This window comes from Pseudonaja textilis, chromosome 4 (assembly GCF_049901715.1).
Source record: "Pseudonaja textilis isolate UNSWEBS1 chromosome 4, rPseTex1.2, whole genome shotgun sequence".
NCBI lineage: Eukaryota > Metazoa > Chordata > Lepidosauria > Squamata > Elapidae > Pseudonaja > Pseudonaja textilis.
The window spans coordinates 26,229,470-26,248,596 of record NC_141993.1 but is presented as its reverse complement, the minus strand read 5'-3'; the positions used below and the strand labels follow the sequence as shown (position 1 = coordinate 26,248,596).

At 39.8% G+C, this 19,127-nt stretch overlaps 1 protein-coding gene across 1 annotated transcript in view; it reads right to left on the bottom strand.

The window, feature by feature from the left end:
• The window catches only part of MYOF (myoferlin), a 102,478-nt gene that overhangs the window by 65,948 nt on the left and 17,403 nt on the right, over nt 1-19,127 (bottom strand). The window contains 9 exon segments of the mRNA XM_087932439.1: nt 1,370-1,496; nt 3,371-3,486; nt 4,584-4,614; nt 5,226-5,276; nt 5,370-5,435; nt 6,683-6,811; nt 7,400-7,560; nt 11,812-11,902; nt 13,512-13,620. Of these exon segments, the coding sequence (XP_087788565.1) occupies nt 1,370-1,496; nt 3,371-3,486; nt 4,584-4,614; nt 5,226-5,276; nt 5,370-5,435; nt 6,683-6,811; nt 7,400-7,560; nt 11,812-11,902; nt 13,512-13,620 (881 nt within the window).

The following is a 19,127-nucleotide window of genomic DNA, read 5'->3' as shown; positions in this document are numbered from 1 at the left end:
TGCTCAAAACCTGCAGCCATGATTATATATTTCTGAACATGCAAAACAGTGCCGTTGAGCACTAAATGCCACAGATGCTTAAACTATTCAATAAATCAGTGGTTCTCAATCTTGGTTACTTTAAGATGTATGAACTTCAACCCCCAGAATTCCTGAGCCAGCATACTGGCTGGGGAATTCTGAAATTCCACACATTTTTAAGTTGCTACGTTTGAGAAATACTGCAATAAACTATGACAGTGGGCAGTCCTTTTTGCATTGTTTTAGCAGCAGCAATTCTATTCCATTCCCTCTTTTCTTTCCCCTCCAACATTAAAGCAGTATCCTTGCCCATTACACTTGATCAGTTTTGAAATAAATGTTCATTATAATTTAAGAAAAAAACTATTAAGAATTTCCAGTTTCTGTTTTTCTCTCTGTTTCCTCCTTCGCCTCTTTGTCCTGACTCCTATTGGCAGGATGTTAACTGTCCAAATCAATGACGTTGTATTTTTGCCAAATGTCATTTACACCTAATCTACTTGATTCCCTTTGTTTTCTGTTTTTTCCCTAGTCACCTGATTCCTGAATTACCCTGCCACCACTTTGTCCCAGAGATTTATCTGGGCTGTATCCCTTCAAACAGCAAATGAAAATTCACATAGCTGAACATTCAATACAAAAGTCTTTTGACATGAAATATTGATGTCAGGTTAATAAAGCTAATCTTTTTCCACGCATCCTTAATTGATCACAGAAATATTTACAGGTGTTAACAATCTCCTTTTGCCTTCCCTAAGTTTTCACTACTATTTGTAGATGGAAAATCATAAGAAAACTGCAATGTTATGCAATGTAAGTCCTAAAATGGTGTTTTTAAATACTGTAACCCCTGTCCAAGTCAGGGACAAAAAAGGAAAAATTTTCTTTCTCTAAATTTGCCCACTTTGCATCATAACCTGTCTAATGTGGGCTGTGTTTCCTTGAATAAAAACTATTAAACGCCCCTGGAGACAGCACATTTTGAATCTACAGCAATATTTAGTTAACAATATTACAGAGGTTTCCAGCTGTAGACAAATGTGGTACATTCTAGATGCAGGTTTAATTAAGTTTCTCTGATTTGGGGGCCTTTGAAGTCAAATATATATGGATATTCTCAGTCATCCAGGTCATAGTTGTCCCAAAGATGTTTTTTCAATGCTTTCTGGTTTCCATAAAGTCCAGTTGCCTCTTGAAAATGCAACTTTGGGATTTCAAGTGAAATATCACTATTAGCAGCAGCAGTAGTAGCAGTTTACGAAATCTACAAATATTTCTCTCCAATTTTCTAACATAATAAATGCACTTATTTTTCCCCATGTTAATAATATATAACTATGATACATACTCTGAGGAATATCTTCAGCTCTGTAGATTTTAAGAACAAAAGTAACCCATCGAAGGACTATTCCAGCTGGGAGCAACAGGTTGGTTTCCACATCATCATTTTCATTCTCTCGTTCTCTGTCTTCCACCTGTTGGAGACATACTTAAGTTTTATTCTATTCTTTTTTCTTTTTAAAAGTAACCTTTCTTCCCAAACCAGCTAATACCCCCAAAGATTGCAAAGTTATAGTTTTTCCTGGTTAGAGGAAATATGCTCAGGTAGTCGTCAACTTACTATCACAACTGAGCCTAAAATTTCTGTTGTTAAGCAAGGCAGTTTTTAAATGATTTTTGCCTCATTTTCAACTTTCTTTCCACAGTTGTTAAGTGAATCACTGCAGTTAAGTTAAGTTAGGCCTGAGATATTTCCTAACTCTATTAATTTAATTTCATATATCCAACCGGTTTAGGTTTTGGACATCACAGTAGTATCTATGGTTGATTTTCTTAGATTTTTGCAAATAATAGCATCAGTTATTATCAATAGCATTTAATGAACATTGGAAATATATTGGTATCACAGGAGTAGCTAGAAATGCACTGAGCAATTAGTTATCCTTTCAGGAATGTCGTGTCCTCTCAATGTTTATACTTTCTAAATAATGACACTTGATAATGAGTTCTGGATAATAATATCTAATTCCTGCTTTAAACGGAACTTTTTAAAAGTCAGATAACAAGCGACTACTCTTCTACATTTATTTATTTGCTAAACAAAATGATATAGCTTATTTCCACTTTAACAGTACCTTTGAAATTACAAAGATATCCTGCATCCCCATTTAGTTTCTCCATCCTATTTAAACATTGAACTTTTAAAGGAATCTTCTACTGAAATGACCGCTTCAGGACCTTTCATTGGTTGACATTGATAATATGAATACTATCCATGAATACTATTTATGAAAAATATGAATTTCCAGATCTTAATTTATATATACTATAGTTTATGCTGCTCAACTTTAGTTAAAACATGATTAGTTTTTAGTTTGTAAAATATGCAAAATACATTATCATCATACAAAAATATAAACAGCCAGCCTACAATGGATCCTTTATTCATTTTAACCTTGGAAAATGTAAAGATCAGGCCAAATAAGACACAGCGATATGCATTTATTTATTATATTTATTTTCTATTTCAATTTTGGAGACCATATGTCTCATTAACAGAGCAACTCTGGGAAGTGTCTCAGATACCAATATGCACAGAAATATATCAATAGGTGTCCATCATACTCCTTACTCCCTTTTTAATACAATTATTTTTAATCAAACTATTTATTTCTAAGAGTATGCCTAGATGCCACAAAAATTTATCTGAACTGCATAGCTTGTCTAAGAAAATGAAGTAGTATGTGGCTGCCATCCAGTATTTTATCTGGAAACATATATGACATGGCATGCCAAGAAAAAAAAACATATAAGTTGTCTGCAATAACAGAGCTTCTGGAGGACTGGAAAAAATGGTAGAAATAATTTCAATTATTTGCCCTCTTTAAACAGTGATTTTTAACTAGGCAAATTCAATCACAAAAAGTTGACCTTTTTCAGAGAATGCTTATGAAAATTGTGTCCAGACATCAGAATGTTCTAGAGTGGGAATCCTTGACATTCCCACAAAATATTCACATGTTCTTTTGCAACTGAATGAAACAGCAGGAATAAAGCAGAATTATGAGGAAGGAGAAGCTGAACCCAAGAAATGAAAACGTGAAAAAGGTTAAGAGGAGATGTACCTTCAAAAGGCAGCAGTGTTGAAGGCCATGGAAGAAAGGTTGTGCGGCGACAGAGTGGAAAGTAGCGGAATAAGCAGAACTAGGGAAAAGAAACAAAGGGTCAGCAGGTTCATTTTTTGAGTGTCTTCTACCATTAAACATAAAGCCTCACCCGGGTGTTAAAATGAAGTACCCAATTTAATACGTATTGAAGGGAAAAAAATATGCACATCTAATACACTTACAGGTGGCTCATCTCCTGTTCCAAGAACAAACATGCTGACTTTCAAGTAGCCTTTTGGACTTGAATTGGTGTCTTCAGGGTCATTCAATAGCAGCCATTTTCTCATGACTGCATGGCCTGAAAGGCAAAAGAACATTGAACATGAACATTGAAGCCAAGTCAAATCGTGTTTACATGAATTTTTGTCTCTTGTAAATTGTGATGGTGGGAAAAAGAGTTTCTTCTGCCTTTCCTGCTGCTGATATGGGGAAAAGAAGATGTGAAACTGGAGCTGGAACTGACTTCAATGAATATTATGTCGACTGTTTGTATACTTGGATGGGTAAGAGCACTAGGCATCCATTTAAAAATAACAGCAGCATTTTCTCTTGGGTGAGTGCTGGTTCTATGCTACATTGATCAGATTAAACCAGAAAGGAGAGGTGAGTTCCACTGTCACCTTTGGTCACCAATGAACACAGGTGATTTTTCCAACATGGAGATTGTATTTACTTGTATTCTTTGGGGGAGGAACCTCATGCTGGCACTACTTCAAGAGATGCTGATGGCCATGACTTCTTACAGCCAGCATTTCATTTCATGCCCGTAACCATCTGTAAACATCTAGGCCAGAGGTCTCCAACTTTGACAACTTTAAGACTTGTGGACTTCAACTCCCAGAATTCCTCAGCCACCTGGCTGAGGAATTCTGGGAGTTGAAATCCACAAGTCTTAAAGTTGCCAAGGTTGGAGATCCCTGATCTAGGCTATCTTACAACTTGGCTTAGTGCTTTCAGTAGAGTGGTACTCACATCTTTAGAAGCTGCTTGAGGAGTCATAGGTATGGAGTATCTGGCACTTGATATCTATCATTCAGGTAACTGAAAAGTCAATTAAACCTACCACAACCAAGCAACTCATACTACCATATGTTAAAAGAGAAAAGCTGATGGTTGATTTTCCTACCAACAGTACTATCAACACACTCCATATTTTTATGAGTGAGCATAGAATCCCTTTTTCTTTCAAAAAATCTTACTTTTAATGAATAAATACAGATTGTAATTCTAGTGCCCTGCTGATAACTGTAACATCAAAATATATCCCTTCTTTCTATGGTTGAATATACAGGCTAGATCAAGTCTTAAAATTAGCCCCATCCTAGTCAAGCCATCTATTACTAGATTTGATTGAGTCTCAGTCAATCTAGGATATATTGTATGAAGATTACTTACCAGGTTCATCATAGACATAACCAACATCAATCTGTAATACAAATATATTAATATTATTGCCTTAGAGTTAATGATAGAGTAATCAAATAAATATAATACAATATACGTGGCTTTAAAACTCATTTGCTTCTGAATACCTCTTCTGTCACATGCAGTATAGGATCTAAATTTAAACATGTATAACTAAAGTATATTTATATTAAAAGTAAGCCATACCCAAACTAATGCTTTATGGTGGCTACAAAAACACAATCAGTTGCCAAAAACACTTATAGATATTAACCTTCTCACATCAATATGCTTAATGCTGGATCCAGATTTTGCTTCTTGTTCTTAAATCCAACAGAATATTTTCACATTAATTCAGGCAGAGATAATGTTTTACAGTTATCAGAACTGGATAAATAATTTCTAAGCCTGAGAAAAGAAAATGTAATAAAAATTTGGATCTTTTTCCCATTTCTTTCATTCTAGATTGGTAAGAGGAAACCTGCTCACACATTTACATTTTCAAAATTTTTAAAAAAGCAGATATTGCCTTGAACAAATGTCTTTAATGGGACATGTTTTGATTCTTTGTCTTTTAATTTCCTGTTGAGTAAGCTCCAAATGAATTTATAGTAGAACATCAAGAAGGTTTACCTTAAATTCCCCCATTAAACTATCAGGACGCAAAGAATAAGAATCATAAACCTGAAATGAAAGAAATGAAGAAGTAGAATAAGTTATAACTTTAACTTAACAAAACGTAAAGTAATAATAAAGACAATCGTTCATTTGCCTTACCCGAATGCTTATGGTTTCATCAAAGAGCTCTGAAGGCGTCATATTGTGTATGTTGTAGAAAAATATCTGTTAGGAAGGGAAAACAGTTTTGGGCTAAACCTGCAGGAAAAACTGGGGTGTAACATAGAAGTGTTTGATGGTTACCCAGAGGTGGGCTTCAAAAATTTTAGCAAGGGGTTGCTCGGTGGGTGTGGCCATGGTGGGCATGGCCTTGTCGGCCTCCTGCACCACAGCGGGAGGGAGCATTTTTTGCCCTCCCCAGACTCCGGAGGCTTTCCTCGAGCCTCTGGGAGGGTAAAAACAGCCTCCCCAGGCTCCAGAGGCTCCCTGGAAGCTGGAAATGGCCCCATTTCCGGCCTTCCCAAACTTCTGGGAGGCCCGTTTTTTCAGCCTCCCTGAGCTTCTGTGCATCCAAAATGGGCCACATGGGGAGTCCTAGGATGGGGGGGCAGTCAAGAGTGGGATTTGGGGGTTCTCCAAACTCAGAATCTTAGCTAGGAGTTCTCCGAAACCCCTGCAAACCCCCAGCAGCAGGGGTGGGATTCTATCTATTTCGCACCTATTCGCTAGAACCGGTTGTTAACGTTCTACGCAGTTCGGAGAACCGGTTGTTAGAAGAAATTACTGGCCTAATCCTGTAAGGAAGGCAGGAAGGAAACATTCTGGTGTTGCTTAGAGAAACTGCATCTCCGTTAACCCTTATTACATTCTTGGCAGGACTAGATTTCCTGTCTCTGGAAATTCTCTGGAGCTTTTCCCCCTCTTTTGCTTGTGTGGAGTGACCATTTAAAGTTACAATGGCACTGAAAAAAGTGACTTATTCACTTACGGCTGTTGCACACTTATGGCTGTTGCAGCATCCCCACAGTCATGAGAGGCCAGTCGAGGAGATGCGTGCCTCAATGTGTGTGATATTGAGTTGGCCACACCCAGCTCAATAACATGAGCATCAAGCCATGTCCACCCAGTCACATAATCACCAAGCCACGCCCACATCTAAGCCACGCCCACAGAACCAATCTGGCAATCCTAGCACCAGTAGCTCTATAAAGAGGTCAGATAGCTACTGTACAGCAACCTTGGAATCTCAGATAATCTACTCAATGTACACACTGTCATAAGCTGTGAGAATAACCTTGAGGAAGAGGCAGAAAAAAAAGAGGCATTGAAACCACAGCCAATGAAATGGTCAGATAAGAGAAATCTGGATCAAGAATAGAATTTGACAAAGTATTTTAGACCTGACCCTCTCTAATTCTCTATAGGATAAAGAGTGTGGGGGGTGGGGTAAGAATTATATATGTTATACTTACCTCATCAAAATAGGGATTGTTTCCTCTTTTAATTCTTGTTCTGTGAGTCTGACCACCAATATGTACTTTTACAACTGGTTTTATGTTATTCCCAGACAACTGACGGCCTTCAATGACCCTAACACGAATCTGGTAACAAGTAACAATGAGATATATATTAAATGGGTGATATTTTCTATTAATTGGACATTATCAATTGAATTTCAATAAATCTCATTATCTGAAATAATTATTTTATGCATAAAATACGTTTTTTTCTTAGAAGGGGTCTGTAGGATTCTTCGGTTAGTTACAGGGATCTAAGTCACCAAAAAGTTAAAAATCCCTCATTTAGAGACTAATGCTTCAGTATTTTTCATAATTAGCATAGTGGATATTATTAAGTTACTTGGAATGCAACAAGTATTCCCAGTCTTTATTCTTAAGTTCTCAAATTTATTTATACACTCCTTTGTTGTAATGAACTGGAGCCAAAAACATTACACTAGGGAAAAGAATCTTCCAAAATTGAAATAACAGCTTGTGGAAGAGATTTCTAAATAGAAAATAAATATGTTGCCCAAACTGTACTAACCTCAATGCAAGCCTGTGACTTATATGTACGAAGTAAGCTTCAGGTAAGAATACATGTGTCATTGAACTCAGTGGTGCTTACTCTAAGTAAAATTATTAGGATTAGGATTGCCGTATTACTGACAAAATTCATTATTTTCCAACCTGGAAATCTTGAGGTTTATTAGAAAGCACCCTGCGATTTTTCTTTCCTTTGGTAATATGCTGAGCAAGCTGAACTTCACGGGAACTGCTTGGACCACCTTGGGGGAGAACTCCAGTTCCACCATCGGGTGTACCCTCATTACCGCCATCTTCTTCACCATCTACCAACAATTTGAAATGTTACTATCCTTGAAAACATTGTAAGAAAAACCCACGAGTGAAGGAACCTGAAAGATCCCAGCACTCATATGGACCTCTAAAAGTGCTAGTCTCCAGAGCTGAGTAAAATGAGATGGATAAATCATGAAATGGCGCCACCTTAAAAAATGGAAGTTTCCAAGGATCGTGAGAATAGCATCTGCTTGCAGAATGATATGAGGCTGCTTCTGTATAGGAAAACTAAGTCTTGGCTGAGAGGGTCTCTCAGAAGCTATGAAAAAAACCGCAGAAAGGTAAGTTAGTTGCTGCTGGACCTTGAAGCTGGCTGGGGAATAGGCCGAGTCATGAAAATCCCAGCTGTGGTTCGCCAGCGCCTGACAGAGCTAGCAGCAGAGTCGGACATCAAGGAAGCTGTGGAGGAACCTGGGCCAGTCCTGGAAGCTGAGGAAGGCTCTGACCAGGGCTCTGCATCAGAGGCAGAAATGGGGGCCAGGGCAGGCTGGCAGTCATCAGCAGCCTTTGGGCTTGGACAGCAGGGATGCAGGGGAGCTTCTGGAACCCGTTCCCAGCCTGTGCATGTGCAGCCAAAAGGAAGGAACAATTAAGAACTCAGGGTCAACGTGGGAGTAAGGCCACAAGTGGATGATGAATGGCCCCTCCCATCAGGATTAAAAGAGGAGCAAAAGGGGAGGGGTTTTTTTTTTTGCAGGAAACAACTCTCTTGTTCGTTCATTCATTCCAGTCTCGTGAAGATGTGTAACCCAGCCCTTCTCTGTCAGCACGGCACGTGGAAATATTTACCGGGCAGCTTTCCAAGATAGATAAGGTCTGAGCTAATTAGTATATCTTTGCAAGACTTTTTGCCAAGCTGCACTAAATTCACATCCGCTTAATAAAATAGGTTTTGCTGGGACTCAGAGTTGGGTTAGTGCTTTTGAGGGAAGCCTAGGACAGAACAATCCCTGAGTGGCTGCCTGGGAAGCAAACCCAAGGCCTGCAGGGACTCAGAGGGGCTGATTGGGTGGAGGAGATCAATGGGGGCACTGCTGTGTCCCTGCAGTTGGTCATAAGGGCGAATGACCATGGCGGGGGGGTGCTACAGTGGCCATAACTTTGCAACCGGTTCATAAGTAGCCTTTGGGGTGGTCCATCATAACTTCAAAAAAGCACTAAGTCATAAGTCAAAAGACTACCCGTAGTTTATTCAAGGTGAATAAGCTGGCAGGGGAATTTGGGGAGTGGAAGTTCATACATCTTAAAGTTCCTTAAGTTGAGAAACATTGTTCTAGATCGGGGGGGGGGTCAAACTCAAGGCCCACGGGCCACATCTGGCCCACAATGTGGGAATGGGCCTTTGCCTAGAAACAGCAAAGGACTGGCCTGTGGTGCCTCTGCCAGCAAAAGTGGAGCTTGGGGGCAGCTGCACATGGCCCCTAATCTCTGTTTTTGATGGCAGAGGTACTGCGGGCTGGCCCTTAGGTCACCGGCAGAGGGCTGCAGCTGAAAACGAGGTGAAGCGGGGGACTATGTGCAGTCCTGCCCGGCTCCATTTTTTGCTGGCAAGAGGGCTATCAAAACAAACTAAAAACAAAACAAAAGGAGAAATATTTCCCCTTTTGCATTTGAGCATGTAAGAAGGGACAGGAAAGGGAAAGAAGAAAGACAAAGAAAAAGAAGGGAAGATGGGAAGAGAGCAAGGAAGGAAAAATAAGGAAAGAGGGGAAGGAAGCAGAAAGGAGAACGAAGATGTAAGGAAAAAGAAGAAAAGGAAGGAAGGAGATTATAATGAGAATAAGGGTCTCAGGGAAGTCCTGCCTTAGCACTTGGCCACACAGGTGCCCCTGACACGAGTTCCGTGTCACGCCCACCATTGCCACACCGAACCCCCATCCATGTCCACCAACACCTGGCCATGCCCCCACCCCGGGCCACTGAGGTCAAACACAACCCTGATGTAGCCCTCAATGAAATCAAGTTTGACACCCCTGTTCTGGATGATTTTCATGGGAAGTTTTGGAGTAGCTGCCAGAGTCTATCGAAGATGAGCAGATGGAGTCCACATCTCCTCCAGATCCAAGGACACATAAGATGGAGAATGCCAGCAAAAAGTGTAAACTCAGCTGTGATTGTCCACGCTCCCTGCAAGCTTTCCACAAGCAAAATCACACTGTTCCAGTCATTTACCACACCCTTGTACACCTTCCCCTTCAGGGCACCTATTATTAATATTTATTAAGACAATAGGGAAGCTGGCAGGAAGCCTAAACTTGATGTGGTAGAAAGAAGGGAGGGAGGGAAGGAAGGGAGAAAGGAACATTCCAATGCTTCTTGTCAGCTTCTCACAAGGAAACTTAATGAGGGAGCCGACAGGAAATGGAAAGTTACTTGCAATTTTTTTGACCCTCCTGTGATCACTCTGCTTCTCTGTTTGGAAAAGAAAAATAACTCTAACAATGACCCATCAACTCACAGGCTATCTAGTACGTTATAGAAGGCTCAACAAAAGTTATATGACACACAAAGATTAAATAGAGTTTCTGTCTAGATTACAGAAACACCATCAGATGTCAAGAAAGAATGAGAGTTTTCTCTCACTGTGCTGCCGTCTGGTAATAATTTGGACTTTTGCAAACGCTATGTGAAAGCTGCTACCTCTCCAGTTACGTAGGATTGACGGTTGAAAGAAACAGTTCGGCTACATACTGCAGTTTGGTTATCAAATTAGCTGCTTTAAGAACTGGGTGGGGAAAGAAACAATGACAGCCACTTTTACCTCCTGTCTATAAATCAGGTTTAGACCTGAAGCTCCCTGTTCCAGCTGCAACTGACCAAAATAATTGTTACGATGATTTAAAGCCTCTCCAAAATTTTTGGCTTTTTATGTTATGAAAACCATTTTATTAGTTTTATAGACAGCCTGCTGAATAGCCGATATATGCTATCTTAATTCCTAGGTGAGAAAAGAAAACTTTGTAAATAGGAAAATCCCCCAAGGTACAAAAAACTAGTTTTTCCAGTTGGTGTCACCTTTAAACTTAAAATTGTATTGTAAAAAAATAAGCTGGCTCTTTAGTTTTTAATTAAACACAAACAAGTTAAATAAAAGAAGCAATGTATTCTTTTAACCAAAATCACAATAACATTGTACAAATCTGCATTTGGAGTCTGAAGTGGCATTTTTTAAAGAACAATTTTATTTTTGACTATTGTGTGGGACTATATAAAGCCCTTAGAATAACCACTTGTTTCCTATTATCTTTATAAGCAATTTTTATTTTTGTAATAATTTGATTTCTGTCCAATGGGGAATCTGAAAAAAAATAATTTGAGAGAAGCTGATTTTGAAATGTAGATTATTGTTGCTACTTATCCACTTCAACGTTATAACACTAGGTGACATCAGTAGAATAATAATTTTATTTGAAATATTTTATTTGGGCAACACAGTTCCTATTAAGGCATTACAGTAGATCGCCCGTTATAATTTCACTCCTTATGGTAGGGTGTGGCAGTTGCATATTGCAAATGCTAATGTGAAATATATTATTTCAGTTTCAATTCCGTTTTGAAGGTTGAATGCACTGTGTTATATGTCCCTAGGAATGAACACACACACACACACACACACACACACACACACACACACACACACACACCACCAGAGGTAGTATTCAGCAGGTTCTGATCAGTTCTGGAGAACTGGCAAATCCCACCTCTGACTGGCCCCACCCCCATCTATTCTCTGCCTCCCGAGTCCCAGCTGATCAGCTGGATCTTCTTTTGTTGCCCTGCACAGGAGAACGGAGCCGGAAAGCAGGTTAGTGGGATGGGGAGGGAATGGGATTTTGCAATAATCTTCCCCCAGGAGTGGGAAGGGAATGGAGATTTTGCAGTATCCTTCCCCTGCCATGCCCACCAATTCACGCCCCCAGAACTGGTAGTAAAATTTTTTGAATCCCACCACTGATCAAGGGTCTTTGATGCTTTCTGAGCCTGGTTGTTGTCTTGCAATTTCATTACCCAAACTAAGTAACAACATCAGTGCTGTGTTAAAGCCAAAAGGTGTTTTTGATCTTCTCAAAGCAGTGCCAAAGGAGAAGGAGAGAAAGTTACGCTAGTCCACAGATCGAGGGAAAGAAAAAGTGGAAAGTTTCTCCATATAATACTAAAATTCAGGCAACTAATATCTTGGGACAATTTATTGCTTATCTTTGCTTATGGAAGGATGAGTGGGAATGGTGGTTGTAGCATACCTTCAGTGCTCTCTGGGTTAGTTCCCCCTGGATCATTTGGATTTGGAAGTCCAGCTGGTGGCTCATAGCCTACCACCAAATCAATTGTTGCCTAAATTAAAAGAAAAAAGAACTTGCAAATGCTGCAATGGATAAATTCAAGAAGCTCCTACGGACCTGCAGGCCACCCATGTTGCTTATCTAACATATTCTCTTAATTTCGTGAAGCTATTTTGTATGTCCAGTATAGTCTTTGATTTATAACCATTTGTTTAGTGATCATAATTACAACGGCACTGATAAAAGTGATTTACAACTAGAGCTTAGAATTTACAGCTAGAGGTTAGAATGCACTGCTACAGGCTAACTCACTGCTCACTGCCAGGAGTTCAATTCTCACCGGCTCAAGGTTGACTCAGCCTTCCATCCTTCCGAGGTCAGTAAAATGAGGACCCAGGTTGTTGGGGGCAATATGGTGACTCTGTAAACCGCTTAGAGAGGGTTGTAAAGCACTGTGAAGCGGTATATAAGTCTAAGTGCTTATTGCTATTATGACTGTTGCAGCATTCCATGGTCACGTGATCAGAATTTGGTCCATGGCAACTGGCATATATTTACAATGGTTGCAATGCAGAGGGCTCATATGGTTACCATTTGTGACCTTCCCATCCAACATCGAACAAGAAAAACCAACGAGGTGTAGAAAGTTAGCACCTACCCTCTCCTAGAAAAATGACATATACTGGGAAATATTAAAAAGGCAGAATATTTCCCCTAAAAAGAGTAGAAATTCAGAAGCAAAAACTCACCTCAGAGATCAGAAAATCTGCCCCTCCCCATTTGCTAATGGGCCATTAAGGCCTAGGCCAGAGTGTTCTACATAACAAAGGCCTCTACCCATCTCACCACCTGGCCTGGGAAGATTGTATCAGCCAGCACTCAGGTGAAGCCATGTAGTCCAGACAAAGCCTACAAAGTTAGTTAAGACCCCCGCCCCTGGGAATCTGACAGCCAATGGGATACATTTCTTGCACAGGAACAGGAAACACTACGGTGGGGTCCAACACAGGTTATAAAACTAAAGGTCTCTCAGCATCTCAGCCCTTTTTTCCTTCCTTCTTCATCAGGACATGTGATCCTGTCCCCCTTTAAACCATCTTTCGAAACAACCTCCATGTTTCCGGTGTTTTTTTCCTTGGAACTGAACCCAGAAGGATAATTCTTCCAACAGAGGAAAGCAGGATTCACTTAACAACCTCATGATTCTTTTAACAACTGCAGTGAATCACTTAACAACTGTGGCAAACAAGGTTGTAAAATCAGGCATGACTGACTTAGCAATAGAAATTCTGGTCCCCATTGTGGTTGCAAGTTGAGGACTAACCATTTGAGAAAATTTGGATCACCAGTTCTTTGGAGCTGTAATATTAATTTATGAATGTAGTATTTAAACATAGGCTGCATTTCAGAAGGATACCAAGTAGTTTAAGCAGTATGTTGGAATAATACCAGTAAAAACCAATGTATAGATATGTTTCCTTTTAACATGTATATATTTGTTTTGTTAGTTATTTTAATGTATAAATACATTCATAAATAATCATCTGATCTTTCCTCTCAGCCATCTTTGATTGCAGCTCCGGATTTATACTTCTGAAAAGTTCCCCATGTTTTTGAAACATTTTATCCAGCTAAATAATAAAAATAAAGAGGGCACTTACACCAGTTCCTAGTCCCTTTTCATTTAGTAGGGGAATGAGCTTGTATGGAAGAGATCTACTTTGCGTGCCTACTAGTTCCTTGAGTGCTACTGATGCCGTGCCAATTAGCCTGCAAGGAAAGAATGGAAATATGTTATCAAGAGGACACTTATGGTACTATAAGAAAAACAATGCTTTCCTTTGAGAAATTGGCAGCTTAGGCCTGAGATTTTGAAAATCACTACTGATCACGAATATGCTCAGATTTGCTACATGATTCAAAGCTATCAAATACCGCAATGGCCATGGGCTGAAAACGTAAACTATTCCAGTTTGATATTTTCCAAATGTCTTGGATTATAACTCTCATCTCCCAAGCCATTATGACTCTGATGGCTGAAGCTGGTAGGCTTAGTATATCAATCTATCTGGAAGATACTTTAGTATTTTTCAACCTTGGCAACTTTTAAGATATGTGGACTTCAACACCCAGAATTCCCTAGCCAGCTGACTAGCTGGAGAATGCTGGGAATTGATGTCTTTGTATATCAATCTATCTGGAAGATACTTCAGTGTTTTCAATCTTGGCAACTTTTAAGATATGTGGATTTCAACTCCCAGAATTCCCTAGCCAGTTGACTAGCTGGAGAATGGTGGGAGCTGACATCCACACATCTTAAAACTGTCAAGATTGAAAAACATGCTTTACATTGTAAAAGATCTACATATTGTAGTAATATTAGCACTTAAATTGTAGGCTTCAAATTTACTGTATCCATCCACAGACAAAACTTCTAGGCAAAGGGGGACTGTGTTGCATAATAATAACAGAATAACAGAGTTGGAAGGAACCTTGGAGGTCTTCTAGTCCAATCCCTTGATCAAGCAGGAAACCCTATACTTGTGATGGCGAACCTATGGCATGCGTGCCACAGGTGGCATGCAGAGCCATTTGTGCGGGCACGTGAGCCCCAGCCAAACTTACCTGCACTGCACTTGTGTGCACCTCCCAGCTGATTTTTGGCCCACTTGAGGTTGTTTTTGGTCTCCCAGAAGCTCAAGGAAAGCCTCCGCAGCCTTGGGAGGCCAAAAAATGGGCCTTCCGGAAATACTGGAAGTGCCTGTTTTCAGCCTCCGGAGGGCCTCTGGAGCCCAGGGGAGGCTGTTTTCGCCCTCCCGGAGGCTCGAGGGAAGCCTCTGGAGCATCGGGAGGCTGAAAACGGGCCTGTTTTGGCACTTCCAGTATTTTTGGAAGGCCCTTTTTTCAGCCTCCCAAGGCTGCAGAGGCTTCCCTCGAGCCTCCAGGAGGGCGAAAATGGCCTCAAACAGGCTGAATATCAACTTGGAGGTGCACGCATGCACAGTGCAGGTAAGGGGGCATGGGGGGTGTTGCACACACATGCACAGGGGTGTGTGGGGAACATTGCATTGTGGGTGCGCACCATTGGTGGGATTCAAAAACTTTTACTACCGGTTCTGTGGGCGTGGCTTGGTGGGCGTGGCCAAGTGACTGGGGGCATGTGGATTTTTTTTTTGCAGTCCCCAAACATTTTGGGGAGCTTCCTAGCCACAGAGGAGCCTCGGGGGTGTGTGTCATATTTGCTCTCCTAAGGCTCCTCTGGGGCTCTGGAAGAAAAGGAACAGAGCATGGGAGAGGCATGCAGCACCCCTCCCAGTTCTGTTTTGAGAGCTTCCTAGCCTCAGAGAAGCCTCGGGGGGGGGGCATTTTTGCTCCCCTAAGGCTTGTCTGGGGATCTGGAAGACAAAAAATGGAGGGGGGGCTGAGCCTCAGCAAGGGAATTCCCAGCACAGCTGATCTTATCTACAGCTGATTGTTGGGAGGGAAAAAAAAGAAAGAAATACCTTAGGCGAATGTCAGGTAGGCGGGCAGGTTGAGCGAGCATTGGGCGGGAGGGCGACTGGGTGGGGGGCATGGCCATCCAGAACTTACTACCAGTTCGGTGACCCACGCCAAATTCTTGCTACCTGTTCACCCGATCCGGTGCGAACCGGCTCAATACCACCACTGGTGCGCACACTTTCAGCACACCACAACAAAAAGGTTCGCCATCACTGCCCTATATCATTTCAGGCAAATATATCATTTCAGACAAATAGCTTCATGGTTAATCATTGCTATTCGAACTAACAAGCACATGTATGTTTGCAGCATTATCCAAATCCTCTTTAACTGCATTCCTCTGGATGCCTCTGAACCTTGTTACAAGATGCTACCTGTTTAGAATAAGTTACGAATCCTTGACTTTCAATAATTTGAAAGTCTGTTCGAAGTTACAATAGCACTGAAAAATGCAACATGGTCACATTTTACACTTACAAATCATTACAGCATCCCCATGGTCACGTGATCAAAATTTGGATGCTTGCACCTGGCTCATACAGGTAGACCTTGACTTACAATAGTTCGCTTAGTGACTGTTTGAAGTTACAACGGTGCTGAAAAAAGTGAGTTATGACCATTTTTCACACTTATGACAGTTGCCGCATCCCCTTAATCACACGATTTACATTCGGATGCTTGACAGCTGACTCACAAAGTTTATGACAGTTTGCAGTGTCCTGGGATCATGTGATCCCCTTTTGTGACCTTCTGACAAGCAAAGTCAATGCGGAAACCAGATCCACTTAACAACCAGGTTACCAATTTAACAACTGCAGTGATTCACTTAACAAATGTGGCAAGAGAAGAAAAGTAAAATGGAGCAAAACTCACTTAACAAATGTACAAATGGGGCAAAATTAACAAATTTCTCACTTAGCAACATAAATTTGGGGCTCAATTGTGGTCTTAAATTGAGGACTACCTGTATTTATGATGGTTCCAATGGGCCGTGGTCATGTGATCACCTTTTGAGAACTTCTGACAAGCAAAATCAGATTTACTTAACAACTGTCTTACTAACTGAACAACTGCAGCAGTGGTGGGATTCAAAAGTTTTTACCACCGGTTCTGCAGGCGTGGCTTAGTGGGTATTGCAAGGGAAGGATACTGTAAAATCTCCCGTCAGAGGTGGTATTTGCCAGTTCTCCAAACAACTCAAAATTTCCGCTTACTGGTTCTCCAGAACTGGTCAGAACCTGATGAATACCCACCTCTGAACTGCAACAATTATAAATTTTATAAACAAGATTATAAAACAGAGCAAAACAGACTTACTGTCTCGCTTAGTCACAGAAACGTTGGGCTCAGTTGTGGTCGTAATTCGAGGACTTTGCTATATTTAGCAAAGTCGTTGGAGAGAATATTCAGAATTCGAAAGGGAACTTTCTCTGCATTCATATAGAAGTCCAAGGAGAATGAGTCTAATGTGCCTTTCACTTTAGCATTCCAGGAAAAATATTCTAACTTTCTTACTTGAGAAAATCAAGTATGTTGTTGAATGTATAGGCCAGCTATTGAATGTACAGGCCAGCCATTGACTGTATAGGCCGGCCAATATTCTCTCTTTAATAAATGCTGGATAAATAATTAGAAATAATGGGGAAAGTCATATGTTGAGAGTTGGATCAGCAATGAATTTCTATAGCAAAGTACAGGTGATTTTAAGTTCAGCATATAAAGTTGACCTAGAGAAAAGCAGTTTTAAAACATTTGTTGATGGATAATCATGGATGAGTTAAATATTTGGCTCCCCTATATCCCTCAATGACACAATCCATTCATTGCCAATGATTAGTTCACAGCAAGGTTTCAATCATATCCCGCCATCATACAAAAAAGAGATTTGTTCTCTATTTTCTTTGGAGAATGCGGAGAAGAATTTTCTTGGCAACATGTACTATTATTCAAAATAATTATGCTGATTGGCTGTGTAATTTTCTGCAGATCAGCAACTGATTTAATAGTTAACAAAAATGTTATCTGACATGATTGACAAGGACCTTACAATATCTGCTTTGTTTTTTGTTTGGGAGTTATATCCCTAAATCATTATTTATATTTAGAATAGGAATGTGAACCCAGCCAACTGTGGCTTTGCCAATCCTTGATTAATCAAACCATGGTTTCCAATCACTATATATATAGAAAATGACTTGGGTAGCTTTAATTTACAATAACTATGACCTGTTTATACTTCTACCCATATTTTCTCTTCTGTTTCTCAAGTCAAATTGAGTTCCCAAACTATGTAAAATTATATTACGGTTTATTTAGTTTATGTGTGGATATGAACTGCCATTATTATTTGTTATCTGATAAATTCTAAGGCTATCTTAATAACTACTGATAAATAGCTATAAAATTCATTTGATATATTAGATTCTCATGGAAGTTCTCAAATACTGCTGTATTGTTTATTAAATATACCATAGTATAGGTAATATTAAATTAATTTCATGCCTAATCTGGCTACAAAATTCATTTTACGCAGAAGCAGGAGGATTACTTTGGAAAAAAAAATAAAAACCAGACTGATTAGGATTTTATTTGTACATTGCTGTTATGAAATAAGGGTGTGGTTGCTGAAACTGTCAAATGAGACAACATTGTTATAGTATTTATTCTGAACATTTCCTTTCCAAAGAAAGTATCACAGAAGTAATGTAATAGTATTTCCTTTCCCCCACTTTTCTTTTACTTTTTGAGCAAACTGATTGTAGAAAGAATGACTTCAAACCACTTCAAGTAAACTGGTATTACTCATAAAAGGAAAAAAAGTTTCATTCTCCACAATATTCATTTGAGGCACAGAATGCAAGAAATACTCAACCGGAGATGTTTTAGAGTTAGACTGTCCATTTGTTTTCACACTGTAGTCAGGATAGTGCATCATGCTAAGCTTTGATTTCTTTAACTATGATTTATTGTCTTAACCTTGACAATTTTAAGATTGGTGTACTTTAATTCCCAGAGTCCTCCAGCCAGCATACTGGACAATGGTAGAACCTCACCCATCTTAATTACCAAGGTTAAGAAATATTGATTTACTAAAATGCATTGCAATACATTGGATTTGCAATAGTGTATACATTATCCAAAGATGTGATTTACACATCACAAAGGCTACGATTACTGTGTTCAATACACTGAACCAAAACTAAGTAAACCATATTATGAGTTTTCTGTAATGCATGAACCCAGCTAGTATGCATAATTGCTATGATCATGGGAACAAAGCCAATAAAAGTTTTCTAGACCAGGAGTCTCCAACCTTGGCAATTTTAAGACTTGTGGACTTTAACTCACAGGATTCCTCAGCCAGCAAAGCTAGACCACAGATTTACACTGCCTTATCTCACTCACAGCATACCAGAAAAGGAATTGGAGGTGAGTCTTTAAAAAGAATGACTTATGTCTAAAAAATTAATTTCTCTTCTCATTCTGAGTCATACCTTTTAATTTCTGCAGAATTCCTGTTTGGGAAGCAAATTGAGTCTCCTACCAGTCTGTTTATGGTATAACTTAGTGCTTTCCATTATGTCACATCCTGGTTTTCTTCTACTGTGATGGTGTGGTGTGTTCAGAATCTTGTTATTTCAGCAGGGAGAAGGTGACACTTGGCATGAAGAATTCAATGGTGCCACTTACAAGTATAGTGTTTAAAAAACAAATCTTGTACTCTTTCGAAATAGTTTGCAATCCACGTAAATAAGACCACAAGAGACTTAACCAGA